Consider the following 20,740-nt stretch of genomic DNA (forward strand, 5'->3'; position numbering starts at 1 on the left):
AAGAGTGGCAAAGGCTAAACAATTGAGATTAAGTGACTTGTGCAGGGAGGGTCACACAGCTAGGAAGCATCTGAGTTCAGATTTGAACCCAGGTCCTCCTAACACCAGGCCTGGCTCTCAATCCACCTCTCCACTCACCTATCCTGATCATTGTATAGTTAGAGCTGTAAGGCATCTTAGGGATTGAGTCTAATTCCCTCATTTTATCACTAGGGAGACAAACTCAGAGAGGTCAAGTGATTTGCCCAGGATCACACAGCTACTAAATAAGTGAGGTAGGATTTGAACTTAGGTCTTCCTCCCTTTAAGCCCAGACCTCTGATCCATAAGAAATTAGTTTAGAGTTATAAGGAGGCCCCACAGAGGATAAAAGATGCCAACTGTCAGAAATGTAGGGCTTTGTCCAACACTGTTTCCTTTTGAAGTTTTATATAAATTGAGTGATTAATCCCAGCATACACAGTATGCCAGAATGAAGGCTGTGCCTTCTTTCTTCATAAGCATTGGGGATAAGGGGAAGAGGAATGGGCTGGGGAGAGAAAATTAAAAGAAAGAATAAAAACGAAACAGGATGGGAGAGGGAGGTGATTTCTGGGGAAATGGGGTGGGGACGAAGGTGAAGGAGAGAGCTGGTTTGTTGGGTGTTTTCAGGCTGGGAAGAAAATGACTTTTAGACATCCATGGCACTGATTCATCTTATAGCAGGTATTATTAAAAAGAGAGGGAGGGAACAAGATGTGGTCAAGTGCCTCCACCACCATAGATAGGTTCAAGCGCTTCTCAGTGGAGGGTTAGGTCTTGGAGAGCCTGGGTGGTTTCTAGATAAGCCATAATACTGCTCCCCCCTCCCCATACTACAATTCCATTAATAAAGTTCTTCCCAACCTTTTCACCATTCTATACTCTCTCCAGCCCATCTCAAAGAGTAATTGATTTGGAATCCAAGAACCCGAGTTCCAATCCTGGCCCCACTAAATTTACCACCAGTGTGATCTTGGCTAAGTCACTTCTCCTTAACCTCAGCTTAGTTTCCTCCACTGAAAAATACAGAGTTTAACCGAAGATGGTCTCCAAAGTCCCTTCCAGCTCTAGGGCCCACGCTTCTCAAGATCCTGACTGAAAAGGCATCTCCGGGTCTACTTTTGTCTTTCCCTCCTTGGAGTCACAGGCTCAAGGTTCGCTTCAAAGGAAACCAGGCTCCCCATTTTCAATTCAAATCCTTCCCCTGCCCCTGTCCCTTCTTAGCATCTCAATGTCATCAGCCTAAGCAGTATCCTCTTCCTCCACCACCACCTCTGGGGGAGGAAGGGGGTGGGGGCAAACCGGTGTGGGGAGCCCAAGGGGATCAGGAGAGAGGGGACCCAAAGGAATTCCTATCAGACCCGAAATCACCAGAGTGGAAACTGGGGAGCAACAAGTTTTATACTTTAGAGGTAGAAGGATTGGGCTATTTTACAGATGAGGAAACTGAGGTCCAGAGACTTGGGGAGCTTTGCCTCAAACCACACTTTCCCTTCCAAGCTAAGATTTCCAATTGCCCCTCCCCAAGGGCCCTCTCCCTTACATCCCCCGCCCCACCCCATGACCCCAGCCAGAGTTTCCCCCTCCCTCCCAACTGTAGGCCCCGCCAGGGCGACCAGTCCTTCAGCTGCCCCCTAGGCTTAGAGCAATTTGTCTCCCTTTGAACCCTGCCCCCTCCCGGGTCTTCCCCCCTTTGATTCCGGGACTCTGAGCTTTCCTCAGCTTTGAAATGCAAACCCGCCTTTCCAAGCAAAGGGCCCAGGAGGCCAGGCCCTATAAAAGGTCGGGGTGGTGCCTCGCCGGCTGGGGGCGAGTGAGTAAGTTCAGGTGAACAGTTAATCGGGGAAGCGCTGGGGCTGGGTCACAGGCTGGGGCTGGGGCCGGGGCTGGAGCCAAGGGAGACGTGGAAGGTGGCAGCAGCGCCCAGCATGCGCCGGGGGCTCCCCACCAAAGATGTACGTGGGTTATCTGCTCGAGAAGGATGCCAACATGTACCCCAACCCGGTCCGGCACCCGGGGCTCAACCTCAGCCCCCAGAGCTATATGCCCTCTGCGCCTCCAACTCAGTACTCGGACTTTCCTGGCTACCAACACGTCCAGGGGATTAACAGCGACCCTCCCCATGGGCAGGCTGGGGGAGCCTGGTCTTCTCCCTATCCCCCCGCCAAAGATGACTGGACTTCCTACGGGCCAGGCCCCACGGCTCCTACTGCCAGCCCAGCCCAGATCGGCTACAGCCCTGCAGACTTTGGTGCCATCCAGGCTCCCCCAGGCGCTGGCCTGGGCCTCCTGCCATCTTCTTTGAGCACCCCAGGGGCACCGCTTTCGCCCAGCACGCAGAGGCGCACACCCTACGAATGGATGCGGCGCAGTGGGTCAGCGGGCCACAGCAGCGGTAAGATGGCCCCACAGGTCCCATGCCCATATCCTTTTCCACCTTCCTCTGGGCTGGGTGGCACCCAACTCTGGCTAGGGCTAAGAGGGAGTGATGGGGCAGACTCTGGAGGTCCAAATCGAGAAGATTAGCAAACTGGGTGCTCAAATGGATCCAGTCTAGGGCTGGTGGACTAGCGCAGCAAGGATTGCTACCCCCATTTTATGGATGAAGAAACTGAAGCACTAAGAGGTTGTTTTTTGATCAGGGTCATCTGCCTAATAGGTAACAGAACCAGGACTGGAATCCATGTCTAATGGTTTTATATCCAGCCTTTTTTCCCTTTATACACCAGGCTGCTTTTTCAAAAAGATTATCTGCAGGCCAGGTATACCCTATTCCTTTACTAAACTTCTCTGCCTTCAGACTGTAGGCTAAGTAAGCTCCCTGGGGGTCCCTCTCTGGTAGCATAGTTCCAATGATCTATTTGGTGCTGATCTCCCACCCCCAGCACACACTTCCATTCCTTAGCACCTGAATTTAGGAGCACCCAACCCAGAAACAGGTGCTTTGACGGAACTGGACCAGCAACAATAAAGGACCCCCAGGCTTCTAGCCTCAGTTAGTTCTGACCTCCATATCTTTTATTTTATTTTATTTTATTTTAAAACCCTTACCTTCTGCCTCAGAATCAATACTGTATATTGGTTCCAAGGTAGAAGAGCAGTAAGGACTAGGGGGTGGGGGCTAAGTGACTTTCCCACAACTAGGAAGTGTCTGAGATCATATTTGAACCCAGGACCTCCTGTCTCCAGGCCTGGTTCCCAATTCACTGAGCTGCCCTCCTCCATCATCTTTTAGACAGTTCAGTAGAATTCATGTCTGCCAGTGCAGTGAGGGAGTTAAGCTTTTTGGGCCAACTGGTCTAAGGCTCCTGCAGATTATTAGGAGAAAGGGAGCCCAAGTTGACCTACGGACCCCTCAACTCTGAATTATTTACATCAGATCTTATTTTCACCCACCTTCCTGGAGGCTTTTGGCTGTATCTCGATCTCTGTGACTCAACCTCATAAAAGGAGATTTTGAAGGCAGAGCCCATCCTTAGTTATTTATCTTTATATTCTCTCTCAGTTATTAAGTGGGACTCACAGTGGGCCTGGATAAATGCTTGTTTGAAATATATCCGAATCCATTTTATTGTCCTCTTTCTGCTGCATTTTGTCTCCCACCTTATTGGTGTACTCCTTCCTGGAAAGCTGTGGCTGGAGTATCCAAAGATCTGCACCAGAAAGCCTTTTTCTGAGGATCTAAAGGCCAAAGAGCTCATCTGTGGGCCTTGGCACAAGATGGTACTTCCTAGTTTTCTCCTTTAACCATTTCCTCCTCAGTGCCAGGTTAGGGTTCTGACCATTGCCTGAACTCTTGACCTCCCTGGGGGGGAGGGAAAGCTGGTGGGAAAGTGGAAACCCAAATGAAGTTGGTGGGCACCTCTCCTCTCCTCCCCTAGGACTGCCTCTGATCCTCCTTCTTCAAAGGCCCAGAGAGAGTTGAGGACAAAAGACCAGGGCTTTAATGAGGGAAAGGCAAGTGCCTTTATAAGGATTCCTCTTTGTCATGTAAACGGAGCACGCCTGGCCTATTGGGGGGGAACTCCTGTTTGCAGGAAGGTGAGGGGGGCATCCCATTGTCCCGACCTTGTCCCAGACAAAAGCTGCTTGGATTTGGGGGTGGGAGAACATGGCTTGCCTAGAAGGCTTTGATGTAGCCGGCTACCTCAGGCTGCTGCAACAGCTTCCCCCCACCCTTCCTTTTCCCCCTATCCAGGCCTTAGGGCAGGTGTTAGGGCAGCTGGGTGGGGGGAAGTTCCTTGGTGACTTAGGAGTCATGAGGGGCTCTGCCTCCAAGCCCCACTTCTACTCTGGGACACTCTAAACATCTCCTTCCACTAGCTTCTTTTGCTTGCTCCTTCCATACCTAATACCCAGGCCTCTGTGGGCAAATAGCTCCCTTCTACTTTGCCTCTTCGTTCAGGCTTAGATGACTACCCACCCCACACTACCCCCTAGCATAAGAGCAGTCCAGTTTCTTGGAGGAAGAGTCCTGTGCCTAAGCCATCTCCCTCTCACTGTTCCCTCTCCCCCATCCCAATTTGGCTCTGCCAGACCCTCTGCAGGGGATTTCAGTCACTCCATCTCTTTGAGTGAATGTTAACTGGACCACCCTCACTCATTAGAATTTCTAAGAGACAGCTGGCCTAGGGGAGGAAGGAAGGCTGGGTTTGGGGGAGCTATTGGAGCTGGGTTTGAAGCCTAGCTCTGTTTCTTACTGTCTGCTTGATCTTGAGCAAGTCCCTCAGGCTTGCCTCACTTGTCCAATTTAGAAAATAATGGAGTTAAATTAGATGTCCAAAGTCCTTCTAGCTCTGTCCTATGATCCAGCTACCTAAACATGCCTTCAGCTTTCTTCCCAGGAGTAGGAAGGGTATCAGACTGGGATTCAGGAGAGTAGGCTCTTGTCCTAGTTCTGACCTCGACTATTTAAAAACCTCTGCCTGCCTCAGTTTCCTCAACTGGAAAATGAGGATACTGTACCTATCTCTCAAGGTTGTTGTGAGGATCAGATGAGATTATATTTGTAATGTGCTCATCATAGTGCATACTACATAAATTCTAGTCATTATTAATATTTTCATCATCATCATTATTATTTCTGTGAGCTTGTGTCATTTCTCTACTCGGGGACCTCTCTAAAATTAAAGTATTGAACTAGATAATCTCTAGTTGGGAGAAGGTTTTTAACTTGTAGAATTTTAATGAGGGAAAAGGTCTTAAATATAGTCTCTTTCAGCTTATCCTCAGGAAGAGAAACTGAGGTACAAAGGAGAGATGTTTGGAATAAAGCAGGTGTGTCTGGTTCCTTCTAGCCGTTTTGTATTGTTTTTACTAAAGCTGAGGAAGTTGCCTTTGAGATAGTAAACTTCAAAGAAAATCTTTGCTCAGGTTATCAAAGAGGCTCCTTTCTCGACTGCCTCTAAGCATGGGGGATGGGGATGGGAGGATGGTGTTAGGCAGGTCAGAAGGCACATAGACAGATTATCTGCATAGAACAATCTCTATGCCTTACTTTTTCTAGCTGTAAAGTGGGAAGAAGCAACATGGTGTAATATATAGAAGGTCTTGGAGTCAGCATGATTTGGGTTCAAGCATAGCCTTTTGCACAAACAATGGCATTTTCAGACCTTCAACATTTACTTCTCTTTGTTCAAAGCTTCTCTGAAACTATAAACTACAAGCAGAAGTTCCTATTTGGCATTGGTGGAGTGTTTCCATACATGAGTTCCCTGTGCTGATGAAATCACAGTCCTGAACCAGAAGGAAAAAGGAAAGTAGGGAGAATTGCTCTCATCTCCCAAGAGCATCAGAAAAGGGGAAAGGAAATGGAGACATTTGGATAATAATAGTTGGCATTTATATAGTAGCTTTAAGGCTGCTATATAAGGAATAGATCGAATGATCGATTGATTGATAGATAATATCTAAAATGTATATCTTTATATTTTACATATATCTATATAATATGTATATATCATTTTATTCACAAGCTATAGCTATGAGGTACTATTATTATTCTAAAGATTAAGAAACTGAGGCCCAAAGAGATTGACTATCTATGGTGATAGAGATGGTAAAAAATAGAGCTGAGGTTTGAATTCAGGTTCTCTGATCCTACTCTACCCTACCTCCATTACACCAGGCTTTCCCTAGGCCTTGGTTTCTTCATCTGTAAAATAGAAATAATAATGCTTGCAAACCTATTCCATTCCAAAGCCCTTCACAGAGAAAGAATGAACTTTTGAGCTCTCTAGTAAGGGTCTTAAGCTGGAATACACAAACTCTTTTTAAATCATTCACTACTTCATTTTTTCCCAATTGCACCTAAGAACAGTTTTTAACATTCATTTTCTAAAAATTTGAGTTCCAAATTCTCTCCCTCTCTCCTTCCCTGTTCCCTTCCCAAAGATGGTAAGCTATTTGATGTATCTTGTACATGTGATAACATGCAAAACATATTTCCATCTTGGTCATAATACATGAATCTGTAAAAATTTCTAGAGAACCGTATTTCAGGATAATTGATTTCCTTTGTATTCCTAGGTATTTTATGGATTTTAAAACCTTATTCTGAGAAGGGATCCATAAGCTTGACCAGACTTTCAAAAGATTCTAGGAAATTAGAAACATGAGTAGTTATTATAATTATTACTAGTATTATTATTGCTGAATTGATACTTTGGAAGATGAGGAAAGGTGAGGATGAGCATATCTTGGGGACAAGGATTCCTTCTGCAGGTTCCCATTTACCCAGAGACAACCTGTTGCTTAGTCAGAGTTCAGTCCTTAGATGGAAGCCTAAAGAAAGTAAGGTATTTTCTGTCTAGGAAATTGGCAGCAGGGGATCCAGCAGTCTCCATTTCCCCATTCTGACATATCTGAACATATCTCTCACCATCATTCTTATGTCCAGGACAACCACCAGGTACATGGACCCCCCTGGACACTGGGTAAGAGAATCTACAGGAGTCTAAGCTCACAACTCATATTGAGGGCACAGGACAGACCAGCCCAAACCAGGGAGACTACATTGTGTTCATGGAAAGGACACTGGATTTGAAATAGGAGGAACCAATCAGAGACAGAAAGGGAGATCCCTGTTACTTTCAACTTCTGTGATCCTGGCCAAATATTCTTCTTCTTCCTCAATTGTAAAATGAAGTCCTTAGATTAGATGGCCTTTAATTTCCCTCCCAACTTGGAATCCTACTAACCTATGTCCTTTCTGTGAGAATTCCATGACTTTCTCCAACCTTCACACCTTTTCTAGGCTCCTGATTGGGCATACCCAACTTTCCATTGGTACCTAATACCATTAAACTTGTGTAACTTTAAAATACTGTTTTTATTAGGAAGAAAATGGCAGCAGAAAGCAGAACCCATAATAAATCAATGCATACTGAATTAATCAGCGTGTATAATCAGTCAATTCATTTGACTAAAGTACAGAAAGAAAATTGTTTTCAGAGGTCAGGAAGACCTGAGTTCAAGCCCTGCCTCTGACATATACCAGCTATGAGACCCTGGACAAGGCATTTAACCTATCAGTGCCCCAGGTAGTTCTCTTAGACCAGTGGTGTCAAACACAAAGAGAATCCGATTACTGCAGGCCCATATTGAATCAGAAATGTACAAATTCACATTATCTATATTGTATCATATTTTGATATATTTTGTTAAACATTTCCCAATTACATTTAAATCTGGTTCTGGCCTTACTCAAGCACTGAGTGTGACAATTACATCTTAAACCATAAGGTACAGATAAATTGTATATCCACAGCTGTGGGCATAGTTTCCGCAGTAGGAGTTCCCTGCACCAATAAAATAATAGGTTTACTCTACTCCCTCCCTGCCCCCAACAAAAAGAGTAACTCTAGTTATATTTAGATCATAGACCAAATAAAGGATGTCAGAGCTGAAAGGAAATCATCCAGTCCAAACCTTCCATTTTAGATAGGGGAAAATGGAACCCAGGGAGAAGTGACTATCGTAAGGTCACACTGTGTGGGGGCAGAGCCAGGACTAGAAGGTCTCCTGACAGTGCAGTGTATAGGGCCACAGCCCCATGCTCTTTCCTCTATTTGGAGCCCAGGCAAGATATTAGCATTATTCCATTTAGCTTCTCCCATAGATAAGTCCAGAAACTGTCCAACACAGGCTAGGATGTCCATCTGATGAACGTGTGTGTGTGTGTGTGTGTGTGTGTGTGTGTGTGTGTGTGGTTAGGGGCAAGAAGGTAGCCAAAATATATCTGCAATCATATGTAAGCAGGCAAGATGGGTTACCAGAATAGAACTTCCAGAAACATTCTCTTCTGAGCTCTGAGAAATGGGACACAGGGGGATGGAGAGTGGAGTATACTGGAGAGAATTCTGACTCTGGGACTCTGAGTCTTTCTTGGGCCCCTACGTCACACAGTGGATAGAGTGATGAGCTTGGAGTCAGGAAGACTCATCTTCTCAAGTTCAAATCTAGCCTCAGACACTTCCTAACTGTCTGAATCTGGGAAAGTCAATTAACTTTGTTTGCCTCAGTTTCTTTATCTGTAAAATGAGCTGGAGAAGGAAATAGCAAGTGACTCCAGTATCTTTGCCAAGAAAACTGGGGTCATGAAGAGCTGGACATATCTGAAAAATGACTAAACAATACTTTCTTATAGATAGAAAGTTCTCTGATGTCAGAGGCTGTCATCAATGTGCTCAGTGCTCTACTATGTGCACAAAACCATGTACGTGGTGAATGAGTAGAAGAAAATGCATATATTTAAGAGCATTTACTGTGTCTTAAGCATCATGCTTAAGAAATGTTTATTGTGGGGCAGCTGGGTGGCTCTGGATTGAGAGCCAGGCCTAGAGACAGGAGGTCCTAGGTTCAAATCTGGCCTCAGACACTTCCCAGCTGTGTGACCCTGGGCAAGTCACTTAACCCCCATTGCCTACCCCTTACCACTCTTCTGCCTTGGAACCAATACATAGTATTGATTCTAAGATGGAAGGTCAGGGTTTAAGAAATGTTTATTGAACAGACTCAGGGCAAGATGCTATCTCTGGGCTCCAATACATGTGTCTCTAAAATGGAGATTTTAAAATTTTTATGAGGTTAGGCTACATGATCTCTAAAGTTCTTTGTAGCTTTAAATCCTATGACCTACCTACTTCTGAGGTGTGAGAACTAAGTGTGATATTTGGTGGAAATCACTTTGAGAAGTTAAAAGAAAATACCCCTCAACTGCATTAATAGAACAGCCCTACTGCCTTCCTCTAATCAGACTCCTTCTAGAGCATTTTTACTTTCTCTGGTTGCTCCCATTTTACGAGGGACATAGATAAGTTGGATTGAGTCAAATGAGAACTGCCAGTATGGTGATGCATCTGGAAAGCTCTGTGAAATTCAAGGGACTGCCAGGGGAATTGACCATACCTTCATGCAGGAAATGGGGTCAGGCACAATCAATGGGCACTTTTGAAACCTTTACTTTCTGTCCTATTATCAATGCTAAGGCAGAAGAGTAGTAAGGTGCAGGCAATTGGGGTTAAGTGACCTGTCCATGGTTATAAAGTTAAGAAATGCCTCTGAGATATGACTGGGGGTTTTGGCCTTAAAAGATTCCAAAAATGAATAATATGGCAATAGGTATAAGTGATAGCATTTGTATAATCCAGTGCTTATTGGCTCCAGAATGGGGGAGGGAATAGAGGAGGGAAATAAAATAAATCATACAAATATGGAAAATTATTTTTTGAAAAAAGAAAAAGAAAAAATATTTAAAAAATAAATATCTCTGAAGCCAAATTTGAACCCAAGTCTTCCCAACTCCAGGCTTGGGACTCTATCCACTGTGCTACCTAGCTTCCCCCAATAAGCATTTATTAAGCACCTACTATGTGCTAGACACCACACTAAGATCACAGATCTAGAGCCAGAAGGCACCCCAGAGATTATTTGGCCCAATCCCCTCACTTTACAGATGAGCCAACTGAGACCCAGAGAGGTTAAATAACATGTCCAAAGTTATATCGGTAGGATTTGAACATAGATCCTCTCATTCCATGGTCAATGCTTATTCCCCTGGATCAGGTTGCCTCCCCTCTGGCCCTAGGCTTCCTAGAACAAGCAGAGATGTAGAACTAGTCAGCAAATTCTCCAAGGGATCCATCCTGCCTCTCCATTCCATCCACGTCTCTCTTGGGCACTTGGAACCTTTTGGCTCTCAGGACTAGAAAAGGTCTGAGGGGAAGATGGCATTTTGAAAGGAAGCATGGGCTTCTGAAAAAATTGGCAAATGGGACTGGGGAAGGTGTTGGGGGAGGCCTAGGACAGTTCAGTTCACAACAACCCTTCAGTTCACAAAACATACTGTAAGCACTGAGGCATAAGAGATCCTCTCCCTTTGCTAGTGAGTATCTACTTTGAATGGATCATATATGATCACAGAATTAGAACTAGAACTTGAAGGAGCCTCAGAGATCATTGGATCCAACATTTTACAGGTGTGGAGACAAAGGCCCAGGGAAATGAAGTTAACTTGTCCAAGATCACACAGCTAGACAGTTCTTTGGGTCAGGATTTGAATTTGGATCTTCCCAACTCCAAGTCTAGGGCCCTATCCAACCCACCCTAATTTTCCTTATCTGTGCTGCTATCTGCCGGTAACTCTAGTTACTGAAGTCAGTTAGGAGAAGCAATTATCTTTATGTAAGTTGTACTCTAATTGTTTCTGTAGTCTTCATTTCTAGAGAAGACACCACGGAATAATTTCCAGCATTGAATGCATGGAAATCCTCTCCCACCAACAAAAAAAGGGCAGAAACTTTAATTATGATGGAGTGGTTTAAGTCAGATATCTGCTACTAAGAATCCTTGCAGACAGTGTGTGTGTGTCTGGGATATTAATGATTTGCACTGAAGAGATGTCCATGCACTGAAAAAAACAAACAAACAAAAGCAACGCATATACCCAGTGATACCTCAGGTCATCAAAAGTGTGGAGAAGAATTAGCCCATCTCAGGTTGGTCCAGAGTCACTGATTGCCAGAGCTCAAAGGACCTCAGAAGTCATTTAATCCCACCTACTTACCTCCCAATGCAGAAGATCCCTCAAAGTATCCCCAACAGTGTCTGCTTAACCCCAGAGGAACTTGAAACTGGAGGAGATTTCAGTGACCACCTAGTCTAGCTGACCAGAGACTGAATCCCTCTAGAGTATTTCCAGATGAGTGGTGATTCCAACCTCTGCTGAAAGACTGACTTCCAATGGTACAGGATTTATCCCTTCCTGAGACTGCCCATTTCCACTTTCAGATAGCTCAGGTTTTTCCTTAGGTCAAACTGAAATCTGGCTCTTTACACCTTCTATCTTTTATTCCTACTTCTGCCTTCTGAAGCCTAACAGAAATAAGTCTCTTTCCCTTCCTTTTAGATATTTTAAAGACATCAATCTTGTCCACCAGCCTCCTTACCCACTCCTGATCCCCAGCCAAGCTGAAAATCTCCAGTTCCTTTAACCAATACTCACATATGGATTTAAGTTCTCTTATTATCCTAGTTGTCCTGCTCTGAATGTGCTCTCATTTGTCAATGTCCTTCCTAAACTGTCACCTCAAGAACTGAACGTTGCAGATGCAACCTGACCAAGGATGCATGTAGTAAGCCTCTAATTTGCCTTTCTCTGGACTATATTAATTCAGTCTAATCTAGCATCAGCTTCTTTGGCTGCCATGTCTCACTCTTGGCATACATTATGCTGATAACACCAGGGATGGAGAAATCACTATTTCCCCAAAGCATACCATCTTCTTGTTGGATAACATCAATTGCTAGAAAATTCTTTATTACAATCAGCAGAAATCCTTCCTGGGGCCAAACTGAGCAAATCCAATCCTTCATGGGCTCTTAAGTGAAGCAGTATATAGTGTTTTGAACCTGATTCAGGATGACTTGAGTTGGATCCTGCCTCAGACACTTAACCTGGGCACTTCATCTCTCTCAGACTCAATTTCTTCATCTGAAAAAATGGAGATAATAATAGCAACTATTTGGTGTTGTCAGGGTCAAATGAAGTAAAATATAATCTAAACATTAAAGCCCTATATAAATGCTAACCTTCATCTTCTCCTTCTCTTTCTCCTTTTCCTTCTCTTCCTCCTCCTCCTCCTCCTCATCATCATCCCCCTCCACATGTAAATCTTTTCCAATCTAATTGAAAAAAGAGACTCTTTTCCCCAGCCCCATTCCCCACTCTCCCGGAGTCCACATATCCTGTTCCTTTGCATCTCTCTTCCTTTTTTCACCAACCCTTCTGTCCCACAGAAACCTGGAAAGTGGATGTCCAAGGCTCAAATTGGGTGCCAGAGAGGAGAGGAGAAAATATCTAGGGAAATTTTTGTCTAACTGCTTCTTAGGAAAACCCCACCACTCCCCAAGGGCCCCAGACTTGTGTTTCCCCTTGTTACAGGCAGTCTTTAGCCAACTCTACTCCCTGGATTGGTTAGTATAGTCCCAACTTTTCTAGGACTGTGTCACCTTGGCCAAGTCTCAGGTCCCTTCCTTTCCTAGCCTCAGCTTCCTTATTTGTACAATGAGAACTGGGGATAAAATGATCTATAAGGTCCTTCCCACCTCCACATTCCATGTCTTTCAAGTGCCCCTCTAGGTGGAAGCTGGAGTCTTTCTTGTGCCAGGTCAAATCCCAGTTGTCCACAAGTAGATAGATAACTTTTACAAAAAGACAAGTAATCCAGGAGAACTCCAGATCTCCTGGAAGCCCAAATCACATGCTGATCCCCAGCCTCCTAATTTGTTCCCTCATCTCTCCCAATTCTACTACGTTCTCCACATGGCTGCTAAAATAAAGCGCAATCTAATCATGCAACTCCACCCCCATTCAATAGTTACCTCTAGAAACAAATATAAACTCTTCTGTTAGGCATCGAGAACCCTTCACAGCCTGGCCTTGATCCCTCCTTCCGGCCAAATTATACATCATTTCCCTAGATGCACTCCACAGTCTCCTCTAGGTGGCCTTATTTTTCTTCATTGCAGCATTCCATCTCCCATCTCATTGTCTTTGCCCTGAAATGCATTTTTTCCTCCTCATCTCAGAGAATTCCTTCCAAACACAGCTCAAGAGCCACCTCCTATATGAAGCCTTTCCTAATCCTCCCTGCTTCCCCCTGTAAATTATCATGAATCTACAGTGTGTGTGTTTATATATGTACATAGTATCTTCCCCCATAGAATCTAAGCCCCAAGAGGGCTGGGATTGCTTCACTTTTTTTTTTATATCCCTACTGAATGGCATGCTATCTAGCACATAGTAAGTGCTTAATAAATATTTGTTGATGGATCAATTGGAGATTCTACTCCAGAAAGCCAAGTCAGTGTTACCTTTCAGTGCCAAGCCTTTCGTAGCTTCATTAGAAAGGGAGAGTTATGTGGCAGGAAAACATCTATGATTCCTGTCCATAAAGACTGCATTTGGGGGCAGCTGGGTAGCTCAGTGGATTGAGAGCCAGACCCAGAGATGGGAGGTCCTGGGTTTAAATCTGGCCTCAGACACTTCCCAGCTGTGTGACCCTGGGCAAGTCACTTGACCCCCATTGCCTAGCCCTTACCACTCTTCTGCCTTGGAGCCAATACACAGTATTGATCCCAAGATGGAAGGTAAGGGTTTACAAAATAAGACTGTATTTTGAGTTAGGCCTTCAGCAGTAGAGACAGACTATTCTGAATCATCCATACTCCCTCACCTTAAGACAATATTTTTGACACTTTTTGAAAAAGGTTAATTAGGGTTAAAATATATAGAGGGAGGTCTCAATCTGGTCAGGGCTAGGTCTTAATCTGTGGCTTGAGTTTCAGAAGTTGAACCTGGGCTGAGGTATGGGCTGTGGCCAGGAAAACAGGCTCAGACTAAGGCTGGGTTTAGGTCTCAGGATCTCAGGGTATAGCCAACACTAGGGGCATCTCTCTGGCCAGACTTAGGGAATCAGTCTCCATATTTGGTTAGGGTTATGTCTAGGGCCAGGACTAAGGAATTTCCTACCTTCTTGGACTGATGCTGAGCAGAATGTTTGCCTGTTTGTGAGATGTTGGGGAAGATGTCCCTGCGTGAATAGGAGGGTTTTGTCCCCTCCTCAGTTGTGAATGTGGCAGACTCCAACCTGGGCTTCCCCTTGCTCACCTTCCTTCCCCTGGCTCCATGCCTCCTTAGGTAAGACTCGAACAAAGGACAAGTACCGGGTAGTGTACACAGACCACCAGCGCCTGGAGCTGGAAAAGGAGTTCCACTACAGCCGTTACATCACCATCCGGAGGAAAGCAGAACTTGCTGTCAGCCTGGGGCTCACGGAGAGGCAGGTTTGTTTCCCCCAGATGCCATAGAGTTTGTCCAGAAGAGAAGAAGGGACTGGACTCCCTACAGATGTAGTATGAGATCCTATAGAAAGGACTAGATTTGGAGCCAAAGACTCAGGTTTCAAATCCTTGCTCTTCTGATTACTACCTGGATGACAGTGAGCAAATTGTTTAATCTCTCTGGCCCTCAGAGAAGAAGGGGAGAAGAGCTAGAAGAGATCTATGGTTGTCTTCTGCTCTCAACCCTTTGATCCTATTAAAGTGCTTCATCATGGTAGGATTGAAGGGGCAGGAAACCAGAGAGGGCCACTTGGCTATGGTCACATGGCACCTTAGGAGCAGAGAGAGATGTTGCTCTCCTTCCCACTCTCCCAGACAGATGTCTTCTCTCCTCTATCCCTTTGAACTCTCCTCCTTTCTTTTTCTTCTTCTTCTTCTTCTTCTTCTTCTTCTTCTTCTTCTTCTTCTTCTTCTTCTTCTTCTTCTTCTTCTTCTTCTTCTTCTTCTTTCTTCTTCTTCTCTTTCTCCTCCTCTTCCTCCTCTCTTCTTCCTCCTTCTTCCTCTTCCACCTCCTCCTTCTTTTTCTGTCTGCCACTCTTTTATCTTCTATTAGACATCTATGGAGCAGTGAGCAAGCAGAAATGGGTAAAGGGCAAAAGAAGGAGGAGGAATTTCCACCATCAAAAGGTCCTTGAGACAACCAGAGGGGAGTCCATTAGACTTGTAGGCAGCCCTGAGTTTAGTAAGCTCAGGAATTTTCGTTATGTGGCCCTGTGTAATATACTTTACTTGTCCTGAGTCCCAGTTTCCATATCTATAAAATGGCAATAATACACAAGGTTGTTGTGAGGAAAGCAATTGTATATCATAGAATGCTATAGAAATAGATCCAAGGCTTAGAGCTGGACCTAATCCACTCCCCACCTCATTCTAGAGACGAGGAAATGAAGACCCAGAGGCAATGACTTACCCTAGGACAGGGACTCTGATAAAAGAGCTCAGATTTAGCCCAAGTCTCTTTTGACTCAAAATCTCAGACTGTTTCTATTCCCTGGGTTGCCTCCTAGTGTGAACTCTCTGACCTCTGACCCTTTTCCTTCTCTCTGTAAGGCCATCCTCACCTCAAATTCATTTGCTGTTACCATGTGTTTCTCACTTTTCTCTCTCTGTTTCTGCTTCTCCATCCATTTCCTCCTTCCTTCTTTCCCTCCCCTGCTGCCTCCTGCCGCTCCTCCCCCATCCATTGCTTCCCTCATCCATCTGTCCTTCCTTGGCAGGTGAAGATTTGGTTCCAGAACCGTCGGGCTAAGGAACGGAAGGCAAACAAGAAAAAAATGCAGCAACAGCAGCAACAAAGTCAGCCAAGTAGTACCACCGCCACCACGCCAACCCCAGCCTTGGGCCCCCTGCCTCCCAACACCCCCATGGGAAGTTTGTGCACCAGCACCACAGGCCTGTTGGCCTCTTCACCACTGACTATTAAAGAGGAATACCTGCCCTAGGACTCACCCTTGGGCCTGAGCCTCACAAGCCTGGGAGAGACAAGCAGCCAAGCCAGGCCAGGCCACAGCAACAATCTGGGGCAGTGTGGGAGTTAGGGCTGAAGCACAGGGTTCCTGGGGCAGCTGGATGAAAAGGGGAAGGGGTACTGGCTTTCTGTATCATCTGTGAAGTGGAAAGAACCCTGGCCTAGGAACCAAGGGGTCTAACTTCTAGGTCTTGTGCTGAACTGATCTCCTGTAGGACCTTAGGCAAGTCATCTTCCCCTCTTTGTGGAACTTGGTTTTTTATCTGTAAAATTGGGAGAGAGGTCTCTGAAATCCTTCCCAGTCCTTAAAACTTTATAATTCCGTAGAATCCAAAAAAAGGTGAGAGGAAGAGAAGATGCTTCTTCCTTTTCCCTAAAGGCGTGCTCCTGTTTTCTGGCAACCTGAGTGTCAGAGGGCAAAGGGACCTGCTCAGTGACACAAAACATCAGCCAGGGGAATCTGGACCCTAGATGCCACATGGAGGGCTCCAGTGGAAAACCAACAAAGATCAATACTGGAACTTCAGGAGCCACATCAGAGACTAGTAAAGGGAAAAAGGGTTGGGAAGAACCAATTCCTTGTCAGCAAGGAACCAATGAGGCAACGATAGCTTTAGTTGCTGTGACACCTCCTCTAGAAGAGAACTGGAACCTCAGAGTTATACAGAGAACCAGAAGCAGAGAGATTAAGAAAATGGTCTCTTTTGGTTTCTTCCAGTTGGAGGCACCACATCAGTCCAAATATACCACATCCCACCTTTTCCCCAGAAACTTCCTCTTTCTTCCTTGGGCCTTTTTAGAATCTTTTTTGCCTGGAAATTAGCCCTACTGTCTGGAGAAAATAATGGTGCCATTCTCTAGCCCTCAGATTTCCCTCCTTTTTCTTTCTCCATTCTTGGACTCTGCTCCAGACTATCTGCTTAGGACAGATGCATTTAAAGTATATGCATGCCTTTGTAAGGAAGGGAGAGAAAAAGTGGCCATCCCAGCCCCTCCCAGTGTTCCCAAGCTTCAGTGTCCCTGGACAGTAAACAATCCCTAGGAGGGAGATGGAATAGAATTATCTCTTGCCCCAAATCTGTGGTCTCAACCCTCAGAAAGAACAATCAACACTTCCCCATCCTTTCAGGAGCTGAAAGAAGTAAAGAGGGTATAGAGAATACACCAGGGCCAATGCTCTCCAGAAACAACTCTGCTCAGGTAACAGGCATAATGCCAACTTTGTTCCTCCCTCCCTCCCCCCCCCCCCAGACCCAGTAGGTCCATTTCCCTCCCAGAATCGGGTGCCAAGACATCTAGGAACTCTGCACCTGTCAGGAGCCGGGACAGCCTGCCAGGAATGTCTTGTATAGAAAATGATGCCTTTTAAGGAGGCAGTTTGAATGCTAAATGTTGTTAAATCCACAAGAGGAGTATGAGTCTTTAAGTTCCTTCTAAAGCAGGAGCTTGGTATAGTATCTGGGCAGAGCTAAAGAGAGATATTCCCTGGAACCTTAAGGCAATTTTCTCACATTGGTTTTTATTAAGCCTTGAGAAGTAAGGATGATCCTTCCCATTTTACAGATGTGCAATCTGAGGCTCAGGGAGGTCATCACTTACTCAAGGTCACAGAAAAAAAATGTTTATAAATATTAAACTGAAACAACTACACTCACTGGTTTCCAAGGTTAGCCTTTCTTTCACTCTGTCCATTCCTTTATTTTCATGGTGCTGTTCCTCCCCTCTCTGTAACTGGAAGGAGGTAAACAGAGGCAGGATATCACAGGCATGTGGGTGCTATAGAAGGGATTCTTCTACAATAAATATTTTTCCTGTAGAGGGGGTTTAGAGAAAAGATCACCTGACCTGCAGCCCAGAGAGAACTAGGTCCCAATACTGTCTCTGCTGTTACTTGTATGATCATGGATAAAAGCTTAGGAGCAAAACTTGAGAAATGGAAGGGACCTTAGGGATCATCTAATCCAACCCTCTCATTTTATGGATAAGGAAACATAATCCAAGAGTGATGAAGTAACCAGTCCAAGGTTACATATCCTCTAATCTCCCTAAGCCTCAGTTTCCTCATCCATAAAATGGGAAGGACTGTTGTGAGGATCTAGTGAAATAATGCATGTAAAATGTTTTGCAAACCTCAGAATACTATATAAATGTCAGTTATAATTAGGTGCTGAGTTGAACTAGAAGGACTTGAAGGACTAGAAGCCATGGGTTTCAATGATTCTATGTCCTTATATCCTTTCCTCCCAATTGACTTATATGAGAGATGGGAATGTTCTCTTTTTTCAAAAAATTTCCTGGAGTGCCTAGTGACTTTTTGGACTGAATTTTCCTTGAAAATGATGTTTGGGGTATTTCTGTGTAGACCCACTTTCTTTATTCTATGAATTAATCCTCTAAAACAAGAAGATGAGATTACTAAGAGCAAAACCTATTGGTACGAATGTTCACAGCAGCATCATTTGTTTTTTTTTTAATTTAAGTATTTTTGATGGTTACATAATTCATGTTCTTCCCCTTCCCTCTCCCCCCCACCTAGAGCTGACAAGCAATTCCACTGGATTATGCATGTATTATCACTCAATACCTCTTTCCATATTATTCATTTTTGTAATAAGAGTAATCTTTTAAAACCAAAACCCCACATCCAATACCCATATAAACAAGTGATAAATCATGTGTTTTTCTTCTGCATTTTTACTCCCACAATTCCTTCTCTCAATGTGGATAGTATTCTTTCTTGAGATTGTCCTGGATCACTGCATTGCTATTAGTAGCAAAGTTGATTATGTATGATCTTCCCACAATGTTTCAGTCTCTGTGTACAATGTTCTCCTGGTTCTGCTCATTTCACTCTGCATCAGTTCAAGGATCAGTTCGAATGAAAATCAAGCAGTTTATTGTTCTTTATTGCACAGCAACATTCCATCACCAACATATACCACAATTTGTTCAGTCATGCCCCAATTGAGGGACATCCCCTCATTTTCCAATTTTTTGCCATAACAAAAAAGCACAGCTATAAAGATATTTGTACCAACATTTTTCATTGTTATCTCTTTGGGATACAAACCTAGTAGTGGTATTGCTGTATCAAAGGTATGCATTCTTTTAAAACTTTTTGTACATAATTCCAAATTGCCTTCCAGAATGGTTGGATCAATTCACAAATCCACCAACAGTTTATTAGTGTCCCAATTTTATCACGCCCCCTTCAACATTTATTATTTCCTTTACTCTCATATTGGTCAATCTAGTAGTATCGTTTGTGATAATAAGAAACTGGAAACAAAACATTTGCCCAAGAATTTAGGAATATCTAAATAAGGTATGGTACAGATAATTAATGCATTAATACTAATGCATCACAAAGCTTAACAAATGTGAAGAATTGAGGAAAAACATGGGAAGACTCATATGAGGTCATACTAGGCAGAAAAGAGCCAAAAAATAATAATATACATAATAGCTATATGGTACAGTGGAAAGAGCAATGAATTTTGGACCTAGAGGATCCAGATTCAAATCCTAACTCTACCATTTACCTATGTGATCTTGAGGAAATCATAACCTCTGTGGACCTCAGTTTCCCCTTCTATGACACGAGGAGGTTGGAGTAGATGACCTCTAAAGTCCCTTCCGCCTCTAAATCTATAATTTTCACTAAAATATAGTGCACTAAAAGAAATCCCTGAAATAATACTATAGTAACACCTCATTTACCCAAAGGTTGCTTTTCATAGATAGGGCAATACTATCTGAAATGTAGTAGTGAACAGGTAGTATATCAAAATAGGCATTGGAATGGTGATAATCCACTGAAGGAGGAAACAGTAAGAGTAGACATCACTTGGGACTATTGACCATAGGCTCTTTGCTAAAGAGCCCCACAGATCCTATCAACACCTAGAAGTATCATTACAGTCTAGCACCCTAACTCCAAACAACTCATATCCCTGAATGAATGGTCTTTCTGATGGAATCCCCTTAAAAAACTTTAAAGAATTAATTTGTTTTCAATTAAACAGAAATGAGAAGGGGGGGGGGGAGGGAGGAAGGAAGGGAGGGAGAGAGGGAGGGAGGAGGAAGAAGGAAAGGAAGGAAAAGGAAAGGAAGGAACCTTCATAACAAATATGCAGTAAGCAAAAATTCCCACATTTGTTTTTCACTCTTTGTGTCCCCATGGATCATAGCTATCCATGGAGTTTTCTTGAGAAGGATATTGGAGTGGTTTGCCACTTCCTTCTTCAATGGATCCCATGGATCCTTTCATCAGGCAATCGGAAGTAAAGTGACTTGCCCAGGGTTACACAACTAGGAAATGTCTAAGTTGGATTTGAACTCAAGTCTTCCTGGTTCTAGGTCCAGTGCTCTTAACCACTGAGCCATAGCTGCCTCTAATATATATTCAAAAATGAATGTATCATTCTGTAAAAGACAGGTAGCATACTTCATCATCATTCCTTTGTGGAATCTTGGCATAGTAGCTGGGCCTAGAGCCCAAGAGGCTGTTATTCCTTGCAGCCTATCCTCACTTTTACCCTCAACTCCAAGGACTAGAAGGGGTCTCCACCAAGGACCTGTTCCCCTTTCATGAGAGCAGGAATTGTGTACTTAGGTCTGGGAATAGGAGGCTGTCCTCATAGACTATATGGGGATGGAGCATATTCCTGGTGTTCACTAGAACTCAACTATGTTTTCCTACAGAAATTTAAATATTTTAGGGGTAGCTAAGTGGCACAGTGGATAGGGTGCCAGGCCTGGAGTTGGGAGGACCTGAATCCAAATGTGGCCTCAGACACTTCCTAGCTGGGTGACTCTCAGCAAGTCATTCCACTCCAATTGCCTAGC

At 44.2% G+C, this 20,740-nt stretch overlaps 1 protein-coding gene across 1 annotated transcript; it reads left to right on the forward strand.

Moving 5' to 3' along the window:
* Positions 1-1,832: 1,832 nt before the first annotated feature.
* CDX1 (caudal type homeobox 1) lies at positions 1,833-19,871 on the forward strand. Its single transcript, XM_001369209.3, has 3 exons — positions 1,833-2,416; positions 14,222-14,367; positions 15,642-19,871. The coding sequence occupies exons 1-3, from the start codon at positions 1,975-1,977 to the stop codon at positions 15,864-15,866; spliced, it is 813 nt and encodes a 270-aa protein (XP_001369246.1). The 5' UTR covers positions 1,833-1,974; the 3' UTR covers positions 15,867-19,871.
* The last annotated feature ends 869 nt before the right edge of the window (positions 19,872-20,740 follow it).

Source organism: Monodelphis domestica, chromosome 1 (assembly GCF_027887165.1).
Source record: "Monodelphis domestica isolate mMonDom1 chromosome 1, mMonDom1.pri, whole genome shotgun sequence".
Classification (NCBI taxonomy): domain Eukaryota; kingdom Metazoa; phylum Chordata; class Mammalia; order Didelphimorphia; family Didelphidae; genus Monodelphis; species Monodelphis domestica.

Bases quoted from the DNA above. Each gene is read 5' to 3' on its own strand.
- CDX1 (XM_001369209.3), top strand. From the start codon at position 1,975: ATGTACGTGGGTTATCTGCTCGAGAAGGATGCCAACATGTACCCCAAC. The intron at 2,417-14,221 runs GTAAGATGGCCC...ATGCCTCCTTAG, and splicing joins GTCAGCGGGCCACAGCAGCG to GTAAGACTCGAACAAAGGAC. The intron at 14,368-15,641 runs GTTTGTTTCCCC...CTTCCTTGGCAG, and splicing joins TGGGGCTCACGGAGAGGCAG to GTGAAGATTTGGTTCCAGAA.